This window comes from Myotis nattereri (assembly GCF_964212035.1).
Source record: "Myotis nattereri genome assembly, chromosome: 1".
Lineage (NCBI taxonomy): Eukaryota > Metazoa > Chordata > Mammalia > Chiroptera > Vespertilionidae > Myotis > Myotis nattereri.
The window spans coordinates 150,125,763-150,150,060 of NC_138075.1; the positions used below are offsets into that span (position 1 = coordinate 150,125,763).

Genomic DNA, 24,298 nt, shown 5'->3' on the forward strand with positions numbered 1-24,298 from the left:
CATCCATCATTTTACAGATACAAAAAAAGAAAATGCAAAAAAAATATTTCTTCTTATGATGAGAACTCTTAGAGCTTACTCTCTTAATTTTCATATTATTTCCTATAACAGTGTTAATTATAGTCATCACATTGTACATTACATGCCTAATAATCTATCTTATAACTGGAAGTTGGTACCTTTTGGCCACCTTTCTCCAATTCCCTGGCCTCTACACCTGGCCTCTGCAAACCACAAACTATCTATTTTTCTATGAGGTTTATGCTTTTGTTTTGTTTTATTTTTCAGATACCACATATAAGTGAGATCAAATAGTATTTGTCGTTCTCTGTCTGAATAAGGACCTATTTGATTACAGTTGGTGCACCCCATTAATCCAGGACAACTGCCCATCTCAGGACCTTAATCATATCTGCGAAGTCCCCTTTGCGATGTAAGGTAATATACACATTGAGCAATTAGAACATGGATATCTCGGGGTTGGGGGGGGGGAGCATAAATCTGTTTACCACAGGCACCATTAAGAAAAAGAAAGACAAATTATAGTTTGCAAATTGTATATCTGATAGAGGACTTGTATTCAGGTTATATAAAGAATTCTTAACCAGTAAGAAGACAAAAAAAATTTTTTTTAAATGGGCAAAAATTTAAAGAGACATTTCAACAATAAATATACTAATAAAAGGGTAATATGCTAATTAGACTGGACTTCTGGACAAAGCCATGGTGGCAGGGGCCGAGGCAGAGGCGTTTAGGGGCGATCAGGCCGTCAGGGGAGCAGTTAGGGGGCGGCCAGGCCGGCAGGGGAAGTTAGGGGGCAGCCAAGCCAGCAGAGGGGTAGTTAGAGGGCAATCAGGCCAAAAAGGGAGTAGTTAGGGGGCAATCAGGCTAGCAGGAGACCAGTTAGGGGACAATTAGGCCAGCAAGCAGAGGCAGTTAGGGGTGATGAGGCAGGCAAGCAGGTGAGTGGTTAGGAGCCAGAGGTCCTGGATTGTGAAAAGGATGTCCAACTGCTGGTTTAGGCCCGATCAGTCGGACACCCCCCCGAGGGGTCCCAGATTGGAGAGGGTGCAGACCGGGCTGAGGAAGCCCCCCATGCATGAATTTTGGGCATCGGGTCTCTAGTCCTATATAATAAAAGCCTAATATGCAAATAGACCAAACGGTGGAACGACCAGTAGAAAGACCGTTCGCTATGATGTGCACTGACCACCAGGAGGCAAACGCTCAACACAGGAGCTGCCCCAGCCCGCAGGACCCAGGTCAGCCACAGTGGGTGCCAGGGGGGCCCTCTGATCACCCTGCTGGTCGCCCCACAGATTAGCCCTGATCGCTGGCCAGGCCTAGGGACCCTACTGTGCACGGATTTCATCCACTGGGCCTCTAGCATACAAATAAACACATAAAAAGTTGCTTAGCTTTATTTAGGAAATGAAAATTAAATCACAATGAGATACCATTTCACACCCACTAGAATGACTATAATAAAAAAAAATACAGATAATATTGAGTTGGTGAGAAACTAAAATCTTCATACATCTCTGTTGGGAATGTAAAATGGTGTAGCAATTATGGAAATAATTTTGCAGCTCTTAAAAGTTAAAGTTACCATAAGTCATTAATTTTACTCTCAGGAATCTACCCAAGATAAATGAAATTGTAAGTATACACAAAGATATGTACATAAATGTTGATAGCATTATTCATAATAGCCAAAAACTGGAAACAAGCTAAATATCCATTAACAAGGAATGAATTAACAAAATGTGGCATATCTAAGGGGAAACAGTTCAGCAATGAGAAGGAATGCATCCTACAACTCAAGAATGCTACAACAAGGAAGATGCTCAAAAACATTATGCTGAAGAAGCAAAATGCAAATGAATCTATTTTATGATTTCATTGTGAAATGTTTAGAATGTATATAGAGGCATATAAATCAGATCAATGGGCTGGAGAATGGGAATTAACTGAAAATGGGTATAATGAAACTATTTTGGGTGATGGAAATGTTCTAAAACTGGACTATGGCAATTATTGAACCATCTGGCTATTTTTTAAACACTTACAATGGGTTAATCTATGGGATCTAAAGTATACATTTAAAAAGGTATTAAAAATAATACCTTTCCTGAGGAATTATCATGTCCTGCAAGAGCTGGGTATAATATTCTGCAAATAATAACTGTATCAAATTGGTTGATAGTGTTTGACAACTTTCTAATAATTATTTAAGAAGTATATTTTTTAAAATCTCCAATAATTATTCTTTTTTTAAAAAAATCTATTTTATTGATTTTTTACAGAGAGGAAGGGAGAAGGATAGAGAGTTAGAAACATCAATAAGAGAGAAACATTGATCAGCTGCCTCCCCTGGGGATGTGCCTGCAACCAAGGTACATGCCCTTGACCGAAATCGAACCCGGGACCCTTCAGTCCGCAGGCCGACGGTCCATCCACTAAGCCAAACTGGCCAGGGCGAATAATTTTTCTTAATTTTTCTACTTTCCCCTTCCTTATGTGTTTCTGCTTTATAAGTTATAATGCTCTATTTTTAGGTATTATGTATGAATCTTCATTCTTATGTCTTCCTGGTGAATTGCTCATTTCTCTTTATATCTTATACTACTTGGTCTTGTTGTCTATCTTGTCAGATATTAATATAGACTTGTTTACCTTCTCATGCTTAAAATTGCGTTTATATTTTTCATCATTTTATTTTTAACTATCCTTATTTTTATATTTAAATGTGTCTCTTATAAACAACATATAGATGTATTTATTTTTCCTTTTTACCTAGTCTGACGATCTCTATCTTTTAATTGGGTGTTTGGTTCATTTATATCTATAATAATAAAAGCATAATATGCAAATCAACCGAACGACTGAACAGCAGAACGACCACCCGGACAACCTTCCGGACGACCATGCTATGACACCCACTAGCACCAGGCCAGCCAAGGAGAGTGTAATGCGATTGGTCAGGGGCCCGGCCATCGCCCCATGATTGTCCTGCAGAGGGAGGCCCAGGCCACCAGCCAGCGGTGCGATCAATCAATGGGGGCACTCCACGGTTGCCCCAAAGAGGTAGACCCAGGCCACTGACTGGCAGGCTGTGGTGGGTGGGCGGGGCCTCCGTCTGTGGGTGTGATCCATCGCGGGGCTCATGGACTGTGAGAGGGAAAAGGCCGGGCTAAGGGACCCTCTGCCCCGAGTTCGCAAATTTTGTGCACTGGGTCTCTAGTCTATTATAATCATTGGTAAAAGTGTGTTTAAAGTTAATATTTTACTACTTGTTTTCCTATTTATTCCTCTTATTTCTTATCTCTGTTGATTTTCCCTGACGTCTTTTCTATTGACAACTTTTTAAGAGCCTCATTTTATGCCCCATATTCTCACATGTATCTCTTCCCATGCTTTCGTGGTTGCTCTAGGGCTAAAAATATGCATCCTTGATGGCTCTACATTGGGCCAATATTGTAACTGCTCTTCAAACCTGACACTACAAACTTCTTCCTACTTCAGAAATGTAATAACCATACAACAGCATAATTAGATTTGCCTGTCCTTGTCTTTTGTGTAACTATTGTTTTAAAGCAAATTATAAGAAGGCAAGATACTATTTTATGTTTTTTCAGCTATTCATTGTTTCCAGTGTTCTTTCTGTTTTGCAGATGTAAGTTTTCATCTCATATCCTTCCCCATCAGCTCATATGCCACTGCTGGCATGTTTGCAGAGCAGTTCTGCTGGCACCATGTTCTCTCAGTTTTCAAGGTCTCATTATTGCTTTATTTCCTTTAACATCCTTGCTTACAAAGGATATTTCACTGGATATGAGTTGACAGTTTTTCCCCTTCCTTTTAGGACATTAAAGGTATCTTTCCATTGTTTTCTGGCTTCTATTATATCTTCATAATCTTGTATTATCTCATACTAGAGACCTGGTGCACGAATTCGTGCACGGGTGGGGTCCCTTGGCTTGGTCTGCAGGGATTGAGCCGAAACTGGCATCCCAACACCACCTGCCTCTCCTGCCTGCCGCTCCCATTCATCCTGGCACCACTGCGCCTGCCGAGGGCTCACACCCAGTCAGTCCTGATCAGGAAAAGCTCGTGCCTCCATAGTGGCACTCACCAGCCATGAACACTGCGTCTGACACCCATCCCGAGGGGGGAGAGGGGGCCGAGATGCAACCAGCCCTCTGGGCGGGCAGTGGGATATGCTTGCCGACCTGGGATCTGGATCAGTTCAGCTGACATTCAGGCCAGTTGTCAGGAGTCACCTGGTGGCCACTTTTATATCGTTTCTTCCTTGCAGAGTGTCTAGGGAGGGGAAGCAGCCGCAGTGCCTGAGGCCAACTTCCAGGAGGCCAGTGGTGCTGTCAGGAATGGTGCCAGTGGTGCTGGTCTGTCAGTGCCTGGCCTGTTCTCTGGAGATTGGACCTGCAGGACTACTGAGGGAGTGAGTAGCTGCCGCCGGAGTGGGTCACCAGGAAGGGTCAGTCAGCTGAGCAGCACTCCCATTGTGGGAGCGCTGACCACCAGGGGGCAGCTCCTGCATTGAGTGCCCCCTGGTGGTCAGTGCACATCATAGCAACCGGTCAACCGGTCAACCAGTCATTCATTTGCTTAGGCTTTTATATATATAGGGTGTCCCAAAATTCACACAAGATTTGAATTTTGCGTGAGCATTAACAACAACAACCACAAAAAATAAAAGCCTAATTTTACTTTATTGAATCAGATTCTAATATCTGTTGCCCTTTGATTTCAATTCCTTCAATTTGATAAGCATTACCAAGTACCAATTATGGCCCAGGAGTAGGGACAGTGAAGACCAATGAAGAGCATGGATTTGCGTATGTGCCAGCAAAGCCGTGGAGGCCATTTACCCGATGTGCTATTCCATATATAACCCTATACTGTATACTTTATGAATCAATAAAAAATTTACAATTTTTAATTATAAACCTGTGTTTTCTATCAAAATTACTTCTTGCGTGAATTTTGGGACACCCTATATAAGCTACCTCATAATCATTTATCTCATATGAAGACATGGGCAATTATTCATAATTGTTCTCCAGTCTATAATGTATCTGTTTTCCTCTGATGACTTTTAAGATTTTCTCTTAATCTTTGGATTTCACAGCACACTGACTTTTATGAATTTTAGGTTTGATTCTTTTTAGACTTATCTTGCTTGGGGTTCATTGAATTTCTGAATCTGTATGTGGTAAGTAACATCAATCTAAAAAGTTTTTGACCCTCATTTCTTCAAATAGTTTTCCTGCCCTTTTCTCACACTCTCTTCCTTCTGGGATTCCAATTACAAGTACGTTAACCCCGTTCCACAGATGCTTGAGGTTCTGTTAACTTCAATCTTCTGTTTTTCTGTTCTTAAGTTTGGTTCACTTCTCTTGATCTCTCTTAAAGTTCAAAGACTATCTTTTTATCCATCCGATGTTAAACTGATCCAGTGCAATTCCATTTCAGTATTATACTTTTCAGTTTTAGAGTTTCCTTTAATTTTAAAAATATTTCCCTTTCTCTGCTCAAGTATTAAGACAATATTTTTTTTTACTTCTTTGACATATTTTCACTTGATTCCCTGGATAAATCTTTTACAATCAGATCTGAAAACCCCATCTTCCTTTATATCAGTGGTTCTCAACCTTCCTAATGCAGTGACCCTTTAATACAATTCCTCATGTTGTGGTGACCCCCAACCATAAAATTATTTTCGTTGCTACTTCATAACTGTAATTTTGCTACTGTTATGAATCGTAATGTAAATATCTGATATGCAGGATGTATTTTCACTGTTACAAATTGAACATAATTAAAGCACAGTGATTAATCACAAAAACAATATGTAATTACTAGAGGCCCATTGCACGGGCCTCCCCTTCCCCTGGCTGCTGGCACTGGTTTTCCTCCGGCACCAGGGATCCAGACCTTCAGTCTTCGCGGCTCCGGACGGAGCCTTCAGTCTTTGCTCCTACATATGCAAATTAACTGCCATCTTTGTTGGGTTAATTTGCATACTCTCCTGATTGGCTGGTGAGTGTGGTGGAGGGACGGTTAATTTACATGTTTGTCTAAGAATATGTGTTTTCCAATGGTCTTAGGCGACCCCTGTGAAAGGGTCGTTTGACCCCCAAAGGGGTCGTGACCCACAGGTTGAGAACCGCTGCTCTATATCAAACACATACCCAAGTGCTTCCCAAAAGAAATGTAATGGGAGCTTCAGATATAATTTTAAACCTTCTAGCAGCCACATTGTAAAAAACATGAATAGGAACAACTAACTTAAATAATATATTTAACATAAAATATCCAAAATATTGTTTCAACATGTAATAAATATAAAAGTTAATGAAATACAGTCATATTTTCAATATAAACTCTTCAAAATCTGTATTTCATGCTTATAGCAAATACAACTGAGACAAGCAATACTCTGTGTTCTTGACAGTGGATCAGTGGCTAGCTACAGAGAGCAAACTGGAGCCATCTCGTGTTGGTTTTCTACTGATTCCTTTTTCCATGGCCACCGCTTACACCTCCTGTTTCTCTGTATACCTAGTGATTATTTATTGAATATTAGATGGTGAATTCTATCTTACTCTGAAGCCTTGACTTCTGCTTTAGCATTTACTTCAATTACTGGTTGATTCTCTTGACCGAGAGCAGACATGGAGCTATTTTTGGCTAGCATGGATCTGTGGAAAGCTTCAGCCCCTTTATATCCCATAAACTTGGATCTCAGCCCTCCTCAACTTAGCAGGGTGGCCATGCTTGCTCAGACGCCCATCTCTGTGCCACAGTCTAAAGATTTCCCCAGGCAGAAAACTGGGTATCATGGGGCTCACCTCATGGGCTTTTCTGCTCTCAGTTCAGTCCTGTGCTGCTTGAGATCCACAGAGTGTAATGATCTTAATAAGATCTTTTACAGACACAATGACATTCGTCAGCAACCACTCATTTCATGCAGAGAATATAAACTTCAGGAATATTCCTTGCAGACCAGTTGTCATGAAATGAGTTCTAACAAGTTACCAGCAACCAGAAAGAGAGAAAATGAGCCAAGATTCTGTTCAAGCAAGTACAGTTATAAAGAGGCACTTATGACTGTGCACAATTATTTCATGTGACATTATCGCTAGAACTCCTGAATGACAGTTTACAAAATGTATTATATGGTGTACATGAAACTCCTAGTCAAATAATTAAATGCAAATGTTACACCCAAAACAATGTGACTGATAATATTCTTTGTATTTTGCAAAGACATTTCTACAAGATTTGTTTTCTGAAAGTTCTGGCTTTCATCATGTATGACACTAACATTTCTGAAGGTGGATTTAACATGGAGAAAAGCATATACATGAATAATAGCTTAACTTCTTGCATTTTAAACTCAACATTTCTCAAAAAAAGTAGTTCAGAAATATGTCCATTTTCCTGAATACCGCCCAGTTCCAAACATTTGGTCAAAAATATTTTAAGCTGGAAAAAATATATTTTAAGTTGGTTTGTTGGTAAGCCCATTCTGTTTGTTGCACAAACAACATATAAAACTAAAAATTTCCACTCCATTATAAAATTTTAGCTAATTATAATGAACTAAATAAACAGAATTGAACATGTTAATTATGCTGATTTTTAAATAGTCCCAAATTACATTGAGGCTCAGAATAAAGAAACAAAGGAAAGTAAGTAAATTGGCCAAAATTTTTTTGCCAAGGATACTTTATTGTTATGATGAAGAACGCTTGTTGGACTATTTTTAAAACAATGACTAAGGAATACATTATTTATATGTTTTGTCTTATAAAGCTCAAGACTTTTACCTTTAACTGCATGCAAAGTTGAATACTTAAGAGCTGTTTGGAGAATTACTAAAGATACTTAATCACATCTCCGAGTTGAAGTGGGAGCTTCGTTACCCTCACTGCTTGCAAACACTCAGGGTTAATCCTCAAAGACCTCCAAAAGTATTGTATATGTTCAGCTATTCTTATTGCACCTTAAGTTTCTCTTGTGAACAAAGATAGTGGCATTCAAAACTGCACACAGTAGTGTAAGGCAACTTATGTGTGTAGAAAAGAAGCTTAGATTTGGCAACAATGACATGAACAATGCTAGAACCAAAATCACAGAAAAACAAACATCAAGTAGATGGGGCTTAATTCTTCATGTTGGTAATAGATAGCCTGGATGATTTAGCTATGTGCCTCACTTTGGTTTTGTAGCTCATGAGCTATACACTATAATGATTTGAGTAGAGTGAAACAGAGAACTTAAGTAGTTATATAAAATTCATGACTGGAAAAACCCCCACAGTATTAAAATCAGAAATGTAAGTGGGATATAATCTTCAACCATTTCGATTAGGGATCAGCAGACTATGGACCAAACCAGCCCTCTGCCCATTTTTTACAAATAAAGTTTTATTGGCACACAGCCATACCCATTCACTAGGGCCCACAAAGACCAAAATACTGTCTGCAGTTTAAGGAAAAGTTTGATGACCGCCAAGAAAAATTTAAGAGCCTAAATTTTTCAATTCATTTGGCTTCTTAATACAAAATTACAACATACTTATAAAGACTTGAGAATATGTACAGACCTGTCTACACAAGAAAAGTGCATGTTTAGTTAGAACTACGGACACTTTTGCTATATCAAGTAGTAAATGAAATTTTATAAGACTAAGTTTTTCATGCTTATAAGTCTTGATGAAAAGTTTAAATACATATTTATATAGATACACACAAAATGATGGTAACTTTCCCTCCAAATTTAATTGAGAACATATATGCTGTTTCTGACCTGTGGGTCACAAAATCTGAGTTAGAGCACCATTATTCTAAAAGCTATTCACTGCAGGGCCGGCAGTGAATTAACGCTAAGGCATGCTCGCCTCGCGCTAAGCCGACGGTGGGCCGGCCGCTCACCTGGGGGTGTGTAGGCATCCATCGAGGTCTGCACAACCAAGGACCTGCGTTTGGAAGGCATAGGCACTGCCATCTTCCTTTCTTTGTGTTTCGCAAGCGCTGCCTGAACAGCTTCTGTGTGGACATCTAAAACAAAAAGAGAGCTCAATTACTCCATTGTTCGGGGACGTCCTGAAAGCCCAGGCTTTTTCTCCTCTCTCTGTGGTCCAGTGGAGTAGTTTATGAATGGGTGGGGAAGAAAGGGAAGATGTGAACCTACCAGCTTAAGAGCTCCAGTAAGAAAACATGCACATTCATTTGTAGACTTTTAATTATTCATTTTATTACCCTAGATTCTGTATAAATAACAAGTGCTGGCTGCAAATTTATGTGTGATTTTTCTTTTCTTAGGGTGAGTGCACATGACCTTCAGATTATTTCTTCTCATTTTCAAGCCTCCTAATTCATTTCACTGTTAAGGGAGGTATGTACACCCTACTGGCAGTCAGTAATGATTTAGCTAACACGTTCCAAGAACTCAGAACTGTGTCAGGTGTTTTGTGTATGTTAACGCATTATATTAACTCCACAAATATTTACTGGCTGCCTGCTTTATAAGGTCATGTCCTCAGGGCAGGAGAGGTGGAGAATCAGGTAGATGAGGTGCTATGAATCATACAGCTTATGTTCTTTTCTTTTCTTTTTTAAATTCTTAACCCGGGATATGTTTTTTATTGATTTGAGAGAGAGAGAAAGGGGGAGAGACAGAGACAGAGGCAGACTCAGAGAAACACCAATGAGAGAAACACCGATCGGTTGCCTTCCGTACGTGTCCTGACCAGGGTCGAACCCACAACCATTTGTTGTAGGGGACAACACTCCAATCAACTGAGCCACCCTGCCAGGGCCATGCAGCTTACTTTCCATCGGGTGAAACAGACCATTGACAAGTGGTCAGAGAATTAAAACAAGGAAAACAAACTGACTGAGTGGCTACTTCACTGTGAGGCCAGGGACGAATGCTCTCACTGTGAAATCTGAACGGTAAGAATGAACCAGCCACTCTGTCAGGACGAGAAGGACCAGGGAGAAGGGAAACCCACTCAAAGGCCCTAAACTGAGATTGCGGGTGGTGCTGGCAGGACAAACAGGACCCTGGGAGAGGGGTGCACAGGGTCAGGGCTCCTATCCTAAATCTGACCGGGAGCACCAAGGGATCCTGGGGGATGACATGATCTGGTTCCGTTTTGATGGGATCATTCTGGCTGCTGTGAAGAAGGCTGCAGAAGGAGAGTGACATGAAGGCAGCAGTCAGGTGAGACACAACCACAGTCACAACATACACAATCATACAGAGGAGGGGCTCTCAGTACTTCCATGTCACAGAGGAGCAAGTGGAGGTAAGCCGCTCTCCCAGATTATCAAACTGGTGAGTGGCATTGCCAGGGTTTGAACCCAGGTGTGAGTACCCCCGGGGTCCAGGCCCTTCACCACGGACCACACTGTATTCCTGCAGTTCCTATGAAAACTCCACCCTGTAAACAGGCTAGATAGAGCAGGGGTCAGCCAACCACTACCTGTGGGACACGCAGCCTGCCTCCCCTTTGTGTAAATAATGTTTTATTGGAATAAAGCACACCTTTACTGTACGTGCACACACTGTTTGCTTCCACACTGTATGTGACAGAGACATAAGGGCCCAGAAAGCTGAAAATAGCCGTTATCTGGCCCTTTATCGAACCATTCGCCAGCCCCGTCTTGGAGCACATCAGGTACCAAACACAATGAACGTGTTCTGCGACACTGTGTTCAGCTTGTGTGTGCACCACTCTTTTCTCCTCAACCAGACTCCAAGTACTTGGAGGCAAAAAACGAGCTTCTGGTCACTCTTTCTTAAACTCTCAGATTAAAAACTGATGAATGAAGGACTCGGATTCATGAGCTAAAACTAAAGAGCTCATCTAGGAGGAGGAGAGAGTATGAATCCTGCACCCATCAAACACTTTCAGTTTCATATGACCCCACTTTTAAACTTTTTGAATATAATTTAAAATTTACAAAAACATGCAAGAACAGTACAGAGAACTCCTGTAAAGGTTTATCCACATTCACAATTGTTTGCATCTACCTCATCGCTTTCTCTCTCTGTATGTGTTGTTTTTGCTAATCATTTGAAAATACATTACAGATACCATTCTCCCCTATACCTAAATATTTTAATGTACTTCCTAAGGACAAAGACATTCTCTTGTAAATTCTCAAAATCAAGAAACTGAACAAATATAATACTACATATAGTACTACTATCCAATCCAAGGCCCATGTTCAAATGGTGCCAATGGAACTGCCACCATGGTTGTTATGTCTGTTGGTCTCCTGTAGGTACACACAGTTCCAGGGTTCCCCAATAGTCTGAATGGAATCTATACACAGACACGGGGGCTCCCTGCGTTGTGGCCCACTCTTACCCAGATTCCCCTTTTAATGCCCAGCTGTTCTGACAGGCCCAAAGTCTTTCTTCTGACACAGTAAGCCAGCAGCACCATGGCTTTCAGCTTGGGCTTGAAAAGTTCCACACGAAGGCATTTGGAGAGTACCTTCACGGCAAAAAGCCAAATAAATGTGAACCTCATTCTGCTCTGCCCTTCCTTCACACGGTCCTTCCACTTCTGCCTACGTTCAGGAGTTGCTCTCCAGTGCACTCAACTCATTACTGTTAACGCTGCGTCTTGGGGTTATTGTTGTACTACGTGGGAGGGTAGTCTGATACCAACGTCAGAACCAGGTCCTACAACCCAAATCAGTTTTTTTTAAATTACAGAATTTAGTAAGATTATTCAAGTCAAGCAAAATATAACGTCAAAACCCACTTTAAAGTGACTTATAACCATCTTAATGGAAGAGTCTCACCTAAATTAAATCCATAAAACAAATTTTCAAATTTGTGACATTAGTAAAAAACATAATAGGGTCAACTGAGAATATCTAAAGCTAAGAGGGAAGAACAGCTCATACCATCATCACTTGACCATTCCCCCAAAAGAAAATTTTTTAAAAGAACTCACTTCCAAAATTTGGAGTAAATGTCACAATTTTCATGATTATGTTGCCTTTATTACAACTGTTTTAAGTTAAACTGTTTAAGAAGTTGTTAAAACTGAAGTTTCCCTCCAGACATTCACTATGACTCCAAGTCTCAGCTCAGTTGCTTTAAGAAAATAATTAGGTATCCTAATTACAAGTTACACTTAAGGGAAAAAATTAATATAAGAATATATTTGATTGATCCAATTTTACACAAAAATTCTTCCTCTGGTTAGTTAATAGCCAATGAGATGCAAATCAGTCAACAACTACTCAGCTGATCTCCCATGGATCGGTGATGAGTTCACCTGAGCTACAAACAAAACGAAGAATCAGTGATGAGAAGAGAGAGGTAAGATGCAGCCTCATTATTTTACTTTTAGACAGCTTCTGGCACTACCAGCAATTTCTGTTTGGAAAAAAGAGTCAGCATACACACTAACCTTAGGCAAATCATTAAACTTCTGGAGAAACATCCATAAAATAAAAGAGTTATATTTAATGATCAAACAAATTCTTTTCAAAAAGGCAACTCTCTCTTCTATTTTAATTACAGCAGGGGTTCCGTAAAAATTCTACAGGGTTCTAAAAATTCCAGGGAAATGCAATTAGATTTCTACAGCAAAAATAAAGGGCAACTACTAAACAGAGCCAGCGACCTGCTCAGACCCTGGGAGGGGTCTTGTTCCCCAGTCTCTGCAGCACTCAGAGGCATCCGCGCCCGCCCCCTCCCCAACAGGGGCCAATGAAAGCCACTCACTGCCCCTCTCCTTGTCCTCCAATCATGTTAGGAGCAGGGACACACCCAGAAGAGAGAAATTCCCTTCCAGGCCAAACTCATCATTCCAATCACTGCAGATTTTCCCTTTAGCCTTTCTTTCCAAAACACCAGTTTTTAGGAAAGTAACAAAAACAGCAGCAACAACCCTAAAAGCCATGCTTCTACTGAGAGGGAGGATGTGCACCTGGGGTTTACGTGGCACCGAAACACCACCGCACACACATTCACCTTTGTCCCCAGTGCCCAGAACAGTAATTTGACCTCTCCTGCTTAAGACAAAATAAACACGACCACTGCAACTGATAATCCGCTCTTTCTTTTTCTTTTTTTTTTAAATATACTTTTTATTGATTTTTTACAGAGAGGAAGGGAAAGGGATAGAGAGCCGGAAACATCGATGAGAGAGAAACATCGATCAGCTGCCTCCTGCACACTCTCTACTGGGGATGTGCCCGCAACCAAGGTACATGCCCTTGACCGGAATCGAACCTGAGACCCTTGAGTCCGCAGGCTGACGCTCTATCCACTGAGCCAAACCGGTTAGGGCCCCGCTCTTTCTTAAATAAAATTTTAAGAAGTTTTGCATCCTCTTAACATATGGTTTTTCTTCTTTGCCTCAAACTTAGTATTCTCTTTTCCTCCTTATTTCTTAACCAGTCATGATTTGGTCCTTATAATTAAAATGCTTGTGTTAATTTTATTTTTAAAAACTGAATGAATAATGCTGAAAATGTACTGAAAGGTGAATGTGTCCCTACTCTTTGACTTCTGAAAATTTCTCCACCTACTGTTCCCTCAAAGAAACTTGCAGTTTTTCTACCCATTTAGTTCTGTGAGCAGAGATTGTCTTTCTGTCAGGAAGCTACAAGGGACACAGAAACATAAGATGTTCCCAAAGTTCTGGGGTGACTGCAGATTACTGAAGAGTCGAGGCTTAGAATCAGAATCCTGGCTCTGCCATTTATTAACTGTAAGACACGGGTGAAATACTTTAATCCATTTAGGTCTCACTTTGATCATCTGTAAAATGGGAACAGAATCAGTCACTATGGGAATGATATAAAATATACAAGCAAAGCTCCGGCTTCCTGCCCCAGTAGGCACTCATTAATGACAGCGGCTTCGGGCTATTCTGAAACAGTGGGTTTGGTGCTGAAGGAATCAGATTGCTGGTGGTTTCCACCTCGTCCTCACGCACCATAGCCTGAGTTCTGGGAGCGACACTTCCTACAAGACACACAGCACAGTTTAACCTGTGAATGGGGCCCTGTACGTGGAAGACAGATGCTCACGCTGAGGACCCTGAGCATGGACCAGGCCACCCATGCGCTGCCTCTGGTCTGCACCTTGAATATAAATCCCAAAGGACAGTCCCTGGGCCATCGGTCCTTCTCTTCCCAAGACCCTCGTTTTTGGCTCCTGTGCCAAAAGTCTCCGTAAGCTCCTTGCACAGATATAAGTTCTTAAATACGGAACAGAAAACTCCATTTTCCTTTTGGTGTCTTTAAATATGTGGCTCTTTCATTCATGTTGTATTGCAGGATGCTGAAAGAAACCAGTATCCTGCAATACAATAAGCAATGGGATATGTGGGAAATAGAAGTAAAAATAATCAGAACACTTTTAGCTCCTCAGGGAAGTGCGTATCTTTGTAGAACTACATGCTTAAATTTAAGAGAAATTGATGCTTGCCGCTTCGCTTCTCCCTTCTGATGTCCAAAGCCACAATCCATTTCCTAGAGCTCACAACATCATAAATTAATAACATGTATGCTGACAGTCGTCCAACTTCAAAAACAACGGCGGATCAATCAAAGAGGCATTTTCCTGAGGAAGCTTACCTGTGTCATCACAGCAGAGCAGTGAAGGCCACGGTTCTAGAGCCAGGCTGCCCGGGGTTCAAGTCCCAGTTCTCCCAGGTGCCCTTACACACAGCACTTAACCTATATGCGCCTGTTTCCTTGCGTGCACAAAAAGGAGCACTGAAACTGCCCCCTGGGGTGGCTGAGAAGGCTGAATGCGTCCATGTGCTACGGGGCTCTGGGCAGAGCTGGAACGTGGCAGCCTGAACACCACGTACTGTGCTGTGGGACCCTACCATGATGCTGCTCATCATCAGTGTCGCCACAAGCCTGACAGAGAAGACGAAGAGAAGAAAGCCAGGTGTGGAAGGAACCAAAACTGCGGCAGAGCGAGGTGGGGACCCGCTTCCTGTGTCCTGACGGTTGCGCTGTGCCCTCTCCCCACCCAGGCTCCCTTCCACCAGGGCCTCTCCCGTGGTTGCTCCGTTTTTCGTTCTTTGGGTAGAATATGCACACGGAAGCGGAGGTGTGGGGAGCCGTGTAAAACAGTGAGGACAGAGAAAAGGAAGGGAAGGCAGGTGCGTTTCCCAGGAGCGCTGTCTCTTATCAGCAGTGGGGCATCAGGAGCCATGCCAGTCGCTTATTTTTCACCTTCTGCTGCTTTAGTTCAATGCCCTCCACCTCTCAATCTCCAGGAAAAGTGTGTGGTGACATGAGTGCGCAGGGTGTGGGAGGGGCAGTGCATGGAAAGGGGCTCTGGTCACAACTGCACTCAGTCACTGAGCACCTACTGCTTACCCAGTCCCCCCTGTGCACAGAACTCTGGAATATAGACCAGAAAACCAACAAGATAATAGGATGTGATGAGTGTTACACATGAGGAGTTTGTGACCTGTGAGGACACTGAGGGGCAAGTCTGGGGCAGGGCCATCAGGAGAGGCCTTGACAAGAAGTGACATGTAGCTGACATCTGACATCAAGGATGAACTTCTAGACACACATACACATTTTCCACTTTCTAATAACTTCTCCTCCTCCTTCCCTTCCTCTCTCCATCCTCCTCCTCTCTCCTTTCTCCTCCTCCTCCTCCTCCTCCTCCTCCTCCTCCTCCTCCTCCTCCTCCTCCTTCTTCCTCTCTCTCTCTCTCTCTCTCTCTCTCTCTCTCTCTCTCTCTCTCTCATCACTGGTAGCTGCACAGACACGCCACCTCTCTCAGGGTCACTGCTTGGTCTCTGGCCTTTAGAGCTGTTGCCATGAAGGAAGAATAATGTCACTATTCAACCAGTAAATGAATACGTACCCAATGTCCTCTGTGCCAGGCTCTGCTCTAGGCATAAATTATCTCTACTTTCTTTTTCACCATAAACTCATCCCATGTTTAATGAACACTTTTAACTCATAATTTTGTTCTTAATGAACTATACAAGGGATAAAATTTTATAACAGCTATAAACTAAGTACACAGAAAAGACACCAGAAGCTGATTACAAAACAAAGGCCAATGTTTTTGTTCACCTATGAAATGAAGTAGTGGGACAGAGAGACTACATACATTAGATCAACAGCATTTAGAACAATGCCTGTGCAAAGTGCATGCTCAATAAACATTGGCTTACATTATGGCAATATAATGGTGACATGAATAATGGCTTATAGATGTTAGGATTATGACTACTTAGAACAAACATCAGGTCTTGCTGAGTGTTTGGAGGTCATATTAAGTACCAGTGTGTTACCTGTTGCTACTGCTCCACATTTTCCAGAATTTCACACGAATGAAAGATTCGTCTGCCAGTCTGCTTCTTTCTAATGCTTTCCATTTCACCCGCGGTACATCTGACGTCTGCACTTTCTCTTTAATGCATCTTGCCCATCCTCAGCCCTCTGTTCTTTCACATCAGTTCTACGATCGGTTTCAGTTTCCCAGAGAACCAGGTCGACGTTTTTATTATAACTGAACGTACATTAGGAGAGCTGACACCTCTATAGGATTATTCCCAGCCCATTACCACAACGAATCCATTTTTTGTGTGAACTTCTTTCATGTAAAATTTTATAATTTTCATTTGTTGCTCGTGTACAGAAATGTTATTAATTTTGTTTGGATTACATCAAGCCATTATACTAAAATCTCATTTCTCATAAATCTGTAGGTTGTTTGGGGGTTCCTATGCAGATAATGTCTGGGTCTTTTCCTTTCTCTATACTTCCTATCTTTTACTGACACAGGCCTCTGTCCTAGAATGAATTGGAAAGATTACCTTTTTTCTTTCCATTCTCTGAAATTGTTCATATAGAATCAGACTGGTTAATTTCTTGTAAGTTTGGCATAAATTAAATATAAAACCTTCTGAGTCTGGTATATTCTTTATGAAAAAGTTTGTTTTAACTATTGTTTTCATTTATGATTTATGTATTATGTATTATTTATTTATTTACTAGAGGCCTGATGCATGAAATTCGTGCAAGAGAAGGCCTTCCTCGCCCCTCCCCCTCCCCGCCCGCCCCCCCGCTGACACGGGCTTCTCTCTGGCACCCGGGACCTGGGCTTCCCTCACTTATATCTAAAAATCTTCTGGGCTCCACCTTTCCTCGGAGCACTTGGCAACCACCAATCTTCTCACTGTCTCCACAGTTTTACCTTTTCCAGAATGTTATAGAATTGAAATGATACAATATGTAGCCTTTTTAGACTGGCTTCTTTCACTGAGTAATATGTATTTTAGGATCTTCTATGTCTTTTCATTTCTTTTTATAACTGAACAATATTCCATTGTCTAAATGAACCACAGTTTATTTATCCATCCACCTTGAAGGACATCTTAGTTGCCTCAAAATTCTAGCAATTATGGGCAAAACTGCTATAAACATTTGAGTGAACATTTTTAGATATAAGTATATATTCCAACCCCTTTGGGTAAATACCAAAGAGTGCAGCTGCTGGATCCTTCCATAAGAGTATGTCTAGTTTTTGGTTTGGTTTTGTTTGCCATTCATACATTATACATTTATTGAACATACAGTATGTTTTAAACAATGCTCCTGAATACCACAACAAGAAGAAACTTTAAGAGAAAATATTGCTTTCTAAGAAACTAGCTTCCTCTATCAAAGAAATAAGGATCACAGTAAATATCTCAGTAATAATACAGGATGAGATAGGATTTTACACCAAAATCAGCGGTGCAAACAGTAAATGCCCTTGAAGGGAAACAGTGAGTCCTAAATGCCTGCTCTTATTATTATCTTATACTGCTTTCCACATTTAGTGTAAAAAAATTTTTTAATTGATTTAAGACAGAGGAAGGGGCGGGGGGGAGAGAGAGAGAGAGAGAGAGAGAGAGAGAGAGAGAGAGAGAGAGAGAGAGAGACACTGAGTGGTTGCCTCCTGTATGCCCCATACTGGGGATTGAGCTCCCAACCCAGGCACGTGCCCTAATTGAGAATCGAACCATGATCCTCTGGTTCATGTGTTGGCACTCAACCACTGAGCAACACCAACCAGACTTTAATTTTTCAATTATAGTTTATATTAAAATTATTCTGTACTAGTTTCAAGTATATAGCATAGAGGCCAGACAATCACATACTCCACACAGTGGACCCTCAAGTACTTCAGAGGATATTTAATTTTATAAGAAACCACTACACTGCCTTCCTAAGTTGCTGTCCCTGCAAACACATGGTATTCGTGTTCTGGATTTCCGCCATTCTGACAGCGGTATCTCACTGTAGTTTTAGTTTGCAATTCCCTAATGACATATGATGTGGAGCATCTCTCCTGTGCTTACTTGCCACTTGTGGTCTTTTCTGGTGAGTTATCTGTTCAGGCCTTCTGCTCACTTCTTAATGGATGGCTTGTTTCCTTACTCTGAAGTTTGAGAGTTCTTGGTATATTTTGGATACAAGTCCTTAATAAAAAATGAGTTTTGCAGATTGTTCTCCCAACCTATGGTTTGTCTTTCCAGTCTCTTTACTGTGTCTTTTATAGAACAGAAGTTTCTAATTTTAATGAAGTCCAACTTACCAATTTTTTCTTTTTTTTTTTTTAAATATATTTTATTGATTTTTTACAGAGAGGAAGGGAGAGAGATAGAGAGTTAGAAACATCGATGAGAGAGAAACATCGATCAGCTGCCTCCTGCACATCTCCTACTGGGGATATGCCCGCAACCCAGGTACATGCCCTTGACCGGAATCGAACCTGGGACCTTTCAGTCCGCAGGCCGACGCTCTATCCACTGAGCCAAACCGGTTTTGGCCAATTTTTTCTTTTTTAAAAAAAATATATTTTATTGATTTTTTACAGAGAGGAAGGGAGAGGGATAGAGTTAGAAACAACGATGAGAGAGAAACATCGATCAGCTGCCTCCTGCACACCCCCTACTGGGGATGCACCCATAACCAAGGTACATGCCCTTGACCAGAATCAAACCTGGGACCCTTGAGTCCGCAGGCCGACGCTCTATCCACTGAGCAAAACCGGTTAGGGCACCAATTTTTTCTTTAATGGATTGTGCTTTTGGTGTTGTATTATCAAGTCATCACCAAACCCAAGTTCACCTAGATATTCTCCTATATTATCTTCTAAAATGTTTACAAAACATTTGTTTTACATTTAGGTCTACAATCCACTATGAGTTAATTTTCATGAAAGCTGTAAGATCTGCTCTAGATTTGTTGTTTGTTTTTTGTTAATCCTCACTCCAGGATATTTTTCCATGGATTTTTTAGAGAGAGTAGAAGGGAGGGCGGATGAGAGGGAGGGAGGGAGGGAGGGAGGGAGAGAGAGAGAGAGAGAGAGAGAGAGAGAGAGAGAGAGAGAGAGAGAGAGAAAGAGAGAGAGAGAGGGCACATCTTTGGTTGCCTCTCGCCTGCAACTGAGGTACATGCCCTTGACTGGAATCAAACTTGGGACCTGTCAGTCTGCAGGCCAATATTCTATCCACTGAGCTAAACCGGCTAGGGCCAGAATCATTGTTTAACACGTGGATATCCAGTTGTTCCAGTGCTATGTATTGAAAAGATTATCATTTCTCCATTGAATTGCTTTGTTTCTTTGTCAAGTACCAGTTGACTATATTTGTGTGGGTCCATTTCTGGGCTAATATGATCCAATGATCCATTAATCTATTATTTCACCAATACCTCACTGTCCTGTCTACTTCTAGTTTTTAATAGGTCTTCAAGTTGAGTAGTGTCAGTCTTCCAATTTTGTTGTTCTATACTGTGTTGCCTATTTTGGGCCTTTTACCTTTCCATATGAACTTTATAATTAGTTTATTGATATTTACAAAATAACTTGCTGGGATTTTGGCTGAGATTGCATTGAATCTATAGATCACATTGGGAAGAACTGACATCTTGACATTATTGAGTCTTCCTATCCATGCATACGGAATTTTTCTCCATTTATTTATAACTATAATTTCTTTCATTATTTTTATAGTTTTCTCATATAGGCCTTGCATATTTTTAAGAGCTCTACTTGAGTATTTCATCTTTGATATGAATAAAATGAAATAACATCGTGTTTTTAATTTCAAGTTCCAATTGTTTTTAATTTCAAGTTCCAATTGTCTGTTACTGGTATGTAAGAAAGTGAATGGTTTTCATATATTAACTTTATATATTGCAATCTTGCCATAACTGCTTATTAGTTTCAGATTTTTTCTTAATTCTTTGGGATGTTCTACAAAGACAATCATGTTATCTGTGAATAAAGACTATTTTATTTCTTCCTTCCCAATCTATATACCTTTTTTCCTTTTCTCTTTTTGTCCTAATGCATTAGCTAGGACTTCCAGTATAATGCTGAATAGTAGTAACATTCTTGCCATGTTCCTGATCTTAGTGGGAAATAATTGAGTTTCTTACCAGTAACTATAATGTTAACAGTAGGTTTTTTGTAGATACTCTTTATCAAATTGAGAAATTTCCCTTTTATTCCTAATTTTCTGAGAGATTTTTACCACAATGGATGTTAGATTTTGTCAAATGTTTTTGGGGTTTTTGTTCTGTTTTGTTTTTGTTGTTGTTTTTTGCTTTATATTGATGGGGGTCACTTCGTTTTTCTTTCTAGTTTGCTGATGTCATAGATTATATTAATTTTTAAGTGTGAAACCAGCCTTGCATACTTAGAATAAGTCCCACTTGGTAGTAGTACACAATTATTTCTATACAGCATTGGATGTGATTTACTAATATTTTGTTGAGGAATTTTATATCTACGTTCATGAGAGATACTAGTCTGTAGTTTTCCCTTATTGTAATGTCTTTGTCTAGTTTTGGTTTTAGGTTATCTATAGGAAGAATACATAAAGAATGGGTATAATGTCTTACTTAGCTTTTTGATAGAATTTGCAAGTGAACCCATCTGGGCCTGGTATGTTGTTCTGGAAACTTATTATTTATTGATTTTGTGTGTTTTTTTAAATAGACATAGGCCTATTTAGATTGTCTATTTCTTCTTGTGTGTTTTGGTCGATCGTGTCTTTCAAGGAATGAGGTCCAGTTCATCTAGGTTATCAAATTTGTGGGCATACAGTTATTTGCAATATTCCTATATTATCCTTTTATGGTCTAAGAAACCAGTAGTAATGGTTGCTTTTAATTTCTGATATTAGTAATTTGTGTCATCTCTACTGTTTTCTTACTTAACCTGGTTAGAAGTTTATCAATTATATGGACCTTTTCAAAGAACCAGCTTTTGGTTTCTTCCACATTTTTTCTATTGATTTCGCATTTTCAATTTCTTTCATTCTCCTCCAACTTCTACTTCTTCTTTGGATTTAATTTCTTCTTATTTTCCTAGTTTTGTAAAGTTTAAGCTTTGATTATAAATTTTTAGATATTTCTTTTTTTCCAATATATGCATTTGATGCTATACATTTGCCTCTAAGCATTGCTTTTGCTGCATCTCACAAATTTTGATAACTTGTATTTTTTCCTTTTTAAGATATTTTAAATTTTTCTCTTTGACTTTTTAATTCATGTGTTCTTTAAAGTATATTGTTTAAACTCCAAGTATTCTTTATGTAGATCTGAGTATTTGACCTATCCAACTTCTGTCTATTGATGAGCCATTCTTCATTTCTGTCATGATGTTTTTGATTTCTAGCACTACCTTTAGATTTTTTTCTTAGAGATTCTACCTCTGCTTACATTACCTATCCCCAATTTTGGGGTGGCAGTTTGCCCAATGACCTCAGTTCTTTGATACATCAAAGAAAGGCTGTTGATTTCCCATTTGTTAAGAGTTTCCCTTGTGATGAGGATGGGTGTGATGACTTCCATGCTTCCACTACATGCTGGAATAGAAAACAAGTCTGTATCCTCTACTCCATTTTATTCTATTGATTTTTTTCTTCTTTCTATGGATTTATTGATTTTCCTTTTCCACCTTTCTAAGTTAAATCCTTATTTTTTCAATGCCCAGGATCTCTGCTTACTTAATATAAACATTTTAATCTATCAACTTCTTTCTAAGTACCATTTTAGTGCATCACACAAATTTTGATAAATTTTTTCACCTAAAATACAACAGGCTCACCCTGGCCAGTGTGTCTCAGTTGGTTGGGCTTTGTCCTGTGCACTGAAATATTGCTGGTTCAATTCCCAGTCAGGGCACATGCCCGGGTTGTGGGCAGAATCCCTTGTGGGGAGGGGGACAGAGCATGCAGGAAGCAGCTGATCAACACTTCTCTCTCACGTTGATGTTTCTCTCCCTCTCCCTTCCTCTCTCTCTAAAAATCAATAAAAATAAAATACAACAGCCTCTTTAACATGTCCCTGATTTCAGCCAGGAATGCATCCCAGCCCAACCAACCTATCCTATATATTCCTGCTACACTGACATTTCTAAAACGCAAATCTGACTGTGCCCTTTCTGTTTAAATGACTAGATGCAGATATCAAGATTTAGTTTGTTTTACTAGTTCTGAACAAACAGGTCTTTTGATTTTAAGTGCATCCCCTGCCGCCACCCCTACTCTTACACAACCTTGGCCCTAGAAGAGCACTGCGAAGGAGAGCTTTCTGTTTGGCTGATGATTTCCATATCTGCCCTGCCCAGTCTAGTAGCCACTTGCCAAAAAAGAAAAAAGAAAAAAGAAAAAAGTGGTTAGTGAAGCAAAAGAAACAAACCTTAAATTTTATCTAACTTTAATTAGTTTAAATTTTGAAAAGTTCCATGTGGATTTGGCTATCATGTTAAACAGTGTAGCTCTAGTCAGGAGTCTATCCTTCACAGTGAATCTTTAGTCGAGTGTGCGGTCTGATTTAGTGCATCCTTCTCTCTTATTCTAATGTAAGAAAGTGTTATTTCCTAATTTACGCTAGAATAAATAAATTTATGAAAACTGAGCTGGTCAGAGAGAACACAGGTTACAGAGTTAGGAGCTACATTAAGATCAGTAAGTTCAAGGTGACCGGAGAAAGAAAAACTTCAATCTAGAAAATGAAGCTATAGCATTAAGGAAGAAATTACTATGGGATAAATACGCTCTTTAAAAGCAAACACAATGTTTTTTATATCACACTCTTACCCACAGTGCATAGCAGAGGACTCAGTACACAAAGTTATTTGCACATTTGTTGAATGAGTGAATATGAGGACACAGGTCCTTACTCCCAGAAACTGAGCATCGTCATGAATCAGACTTTAAACTGATGGCAGCATAAAACCAGTCTTGGGGTGGATTCAGATGTATAAGTTTCTAGTTCATATTATCTCTCAAAATTTTTAAAGAATAAATTACATTTTTATAAGCCTCACAGCAATGGTTCTCAAACTCTTTGACTCAAAGAACACTTTAAACTCTTAATGCCAAAAGCCCTTAAAAGCATTTGCTTGTGGGATTTCTATTTGCATATTTACTGTATTAGAAAGTAAACTTTAAAACTTTTAAAACACAGGACTTCACAATCACAGATTCCACTTATCTGTTAGAATCATAACATCACCATATGTTATGCAGCCTCTGGAAAAATCCAGTGTGCATTCATGAAAAAAAATGAGAGTAAAAAAGGCAAACAGTGTGTTAGTGTTACTCTGAATAGTTTGACCTCACAGACATTCTTAACGGGTAGTGAGATCCTTGGAACTACTCAGTTTGCTGTCTTAGCCTAAGACAGGGCTCCATGAAATTCTCCCGGGAATGAGTGTGAGGATGGGTCAGGGTGGCTGACCACTGAGAGGCAGCTGCCTTGACCTTGTGCGCACATAAAATATGAGGTGTGGTTCATTTCTTAGTTCATAAAAGGACAAAAGAATCATTTTTATTCTTGCTACATTTTAGTTTTCATTTTCTTCCGTATCATAGTTGGTCTTGGTTGGAATAGACACAACACAAACCTCAAGGTTTTCTTTTCTAGGGTGTAAGGTGGGGAGAAAAGGGATGTTTAAAAATACCTCGAATTTTTAAAGCTTTAATTTAGACTTTATCAAGTAAAAGTAAGAAAGTGCCTAATATATAGATACCTGTCCATCATTCATTCACTTTCCAAATCAAATTTAAGTTTCTAAAGGAAGTTATTTATCAAGAATTCCAGTAGGAGTTCATCATGATTTAAGTCCATGGGTTTAGAAGTGAAATGGAAAAATGTTGCCAGGAGAGATTAAATTGGAGGCTATACGGTTGACTAGATTGACTGTTAATTAAGTCAATTATCTAAGAGATAATAGAATC

The 24,298-nt window shown here is 40.0% G+C and overlaps 1 protein-coding gene across 2 annotated transcripts in view; it reads right to left on the bottom strand.

Moving 5' to 3' along the window:
* Nucleotides 1-24,298, bottom strand: part of DIP2C (disco interacting protein 2 homolog C) — a 377,981-nt gene that overhangs the window by 149,439 nt on the left and 204,244 nt on the right. For both annotated transcript variants that reach the window (XM_081098294.1, XM_081098295.1), the window contains one exon: nucleotides 8,964-9,089. In XM_081098294.1, the coding sequence (XP_080954420.1) occupies nucleotides 8,964-9,089 (126 nt within the window). The remainder of the gene's footprint in view (nucleotides 1-8,963; nucleotides 9,090-24,298) is intronic.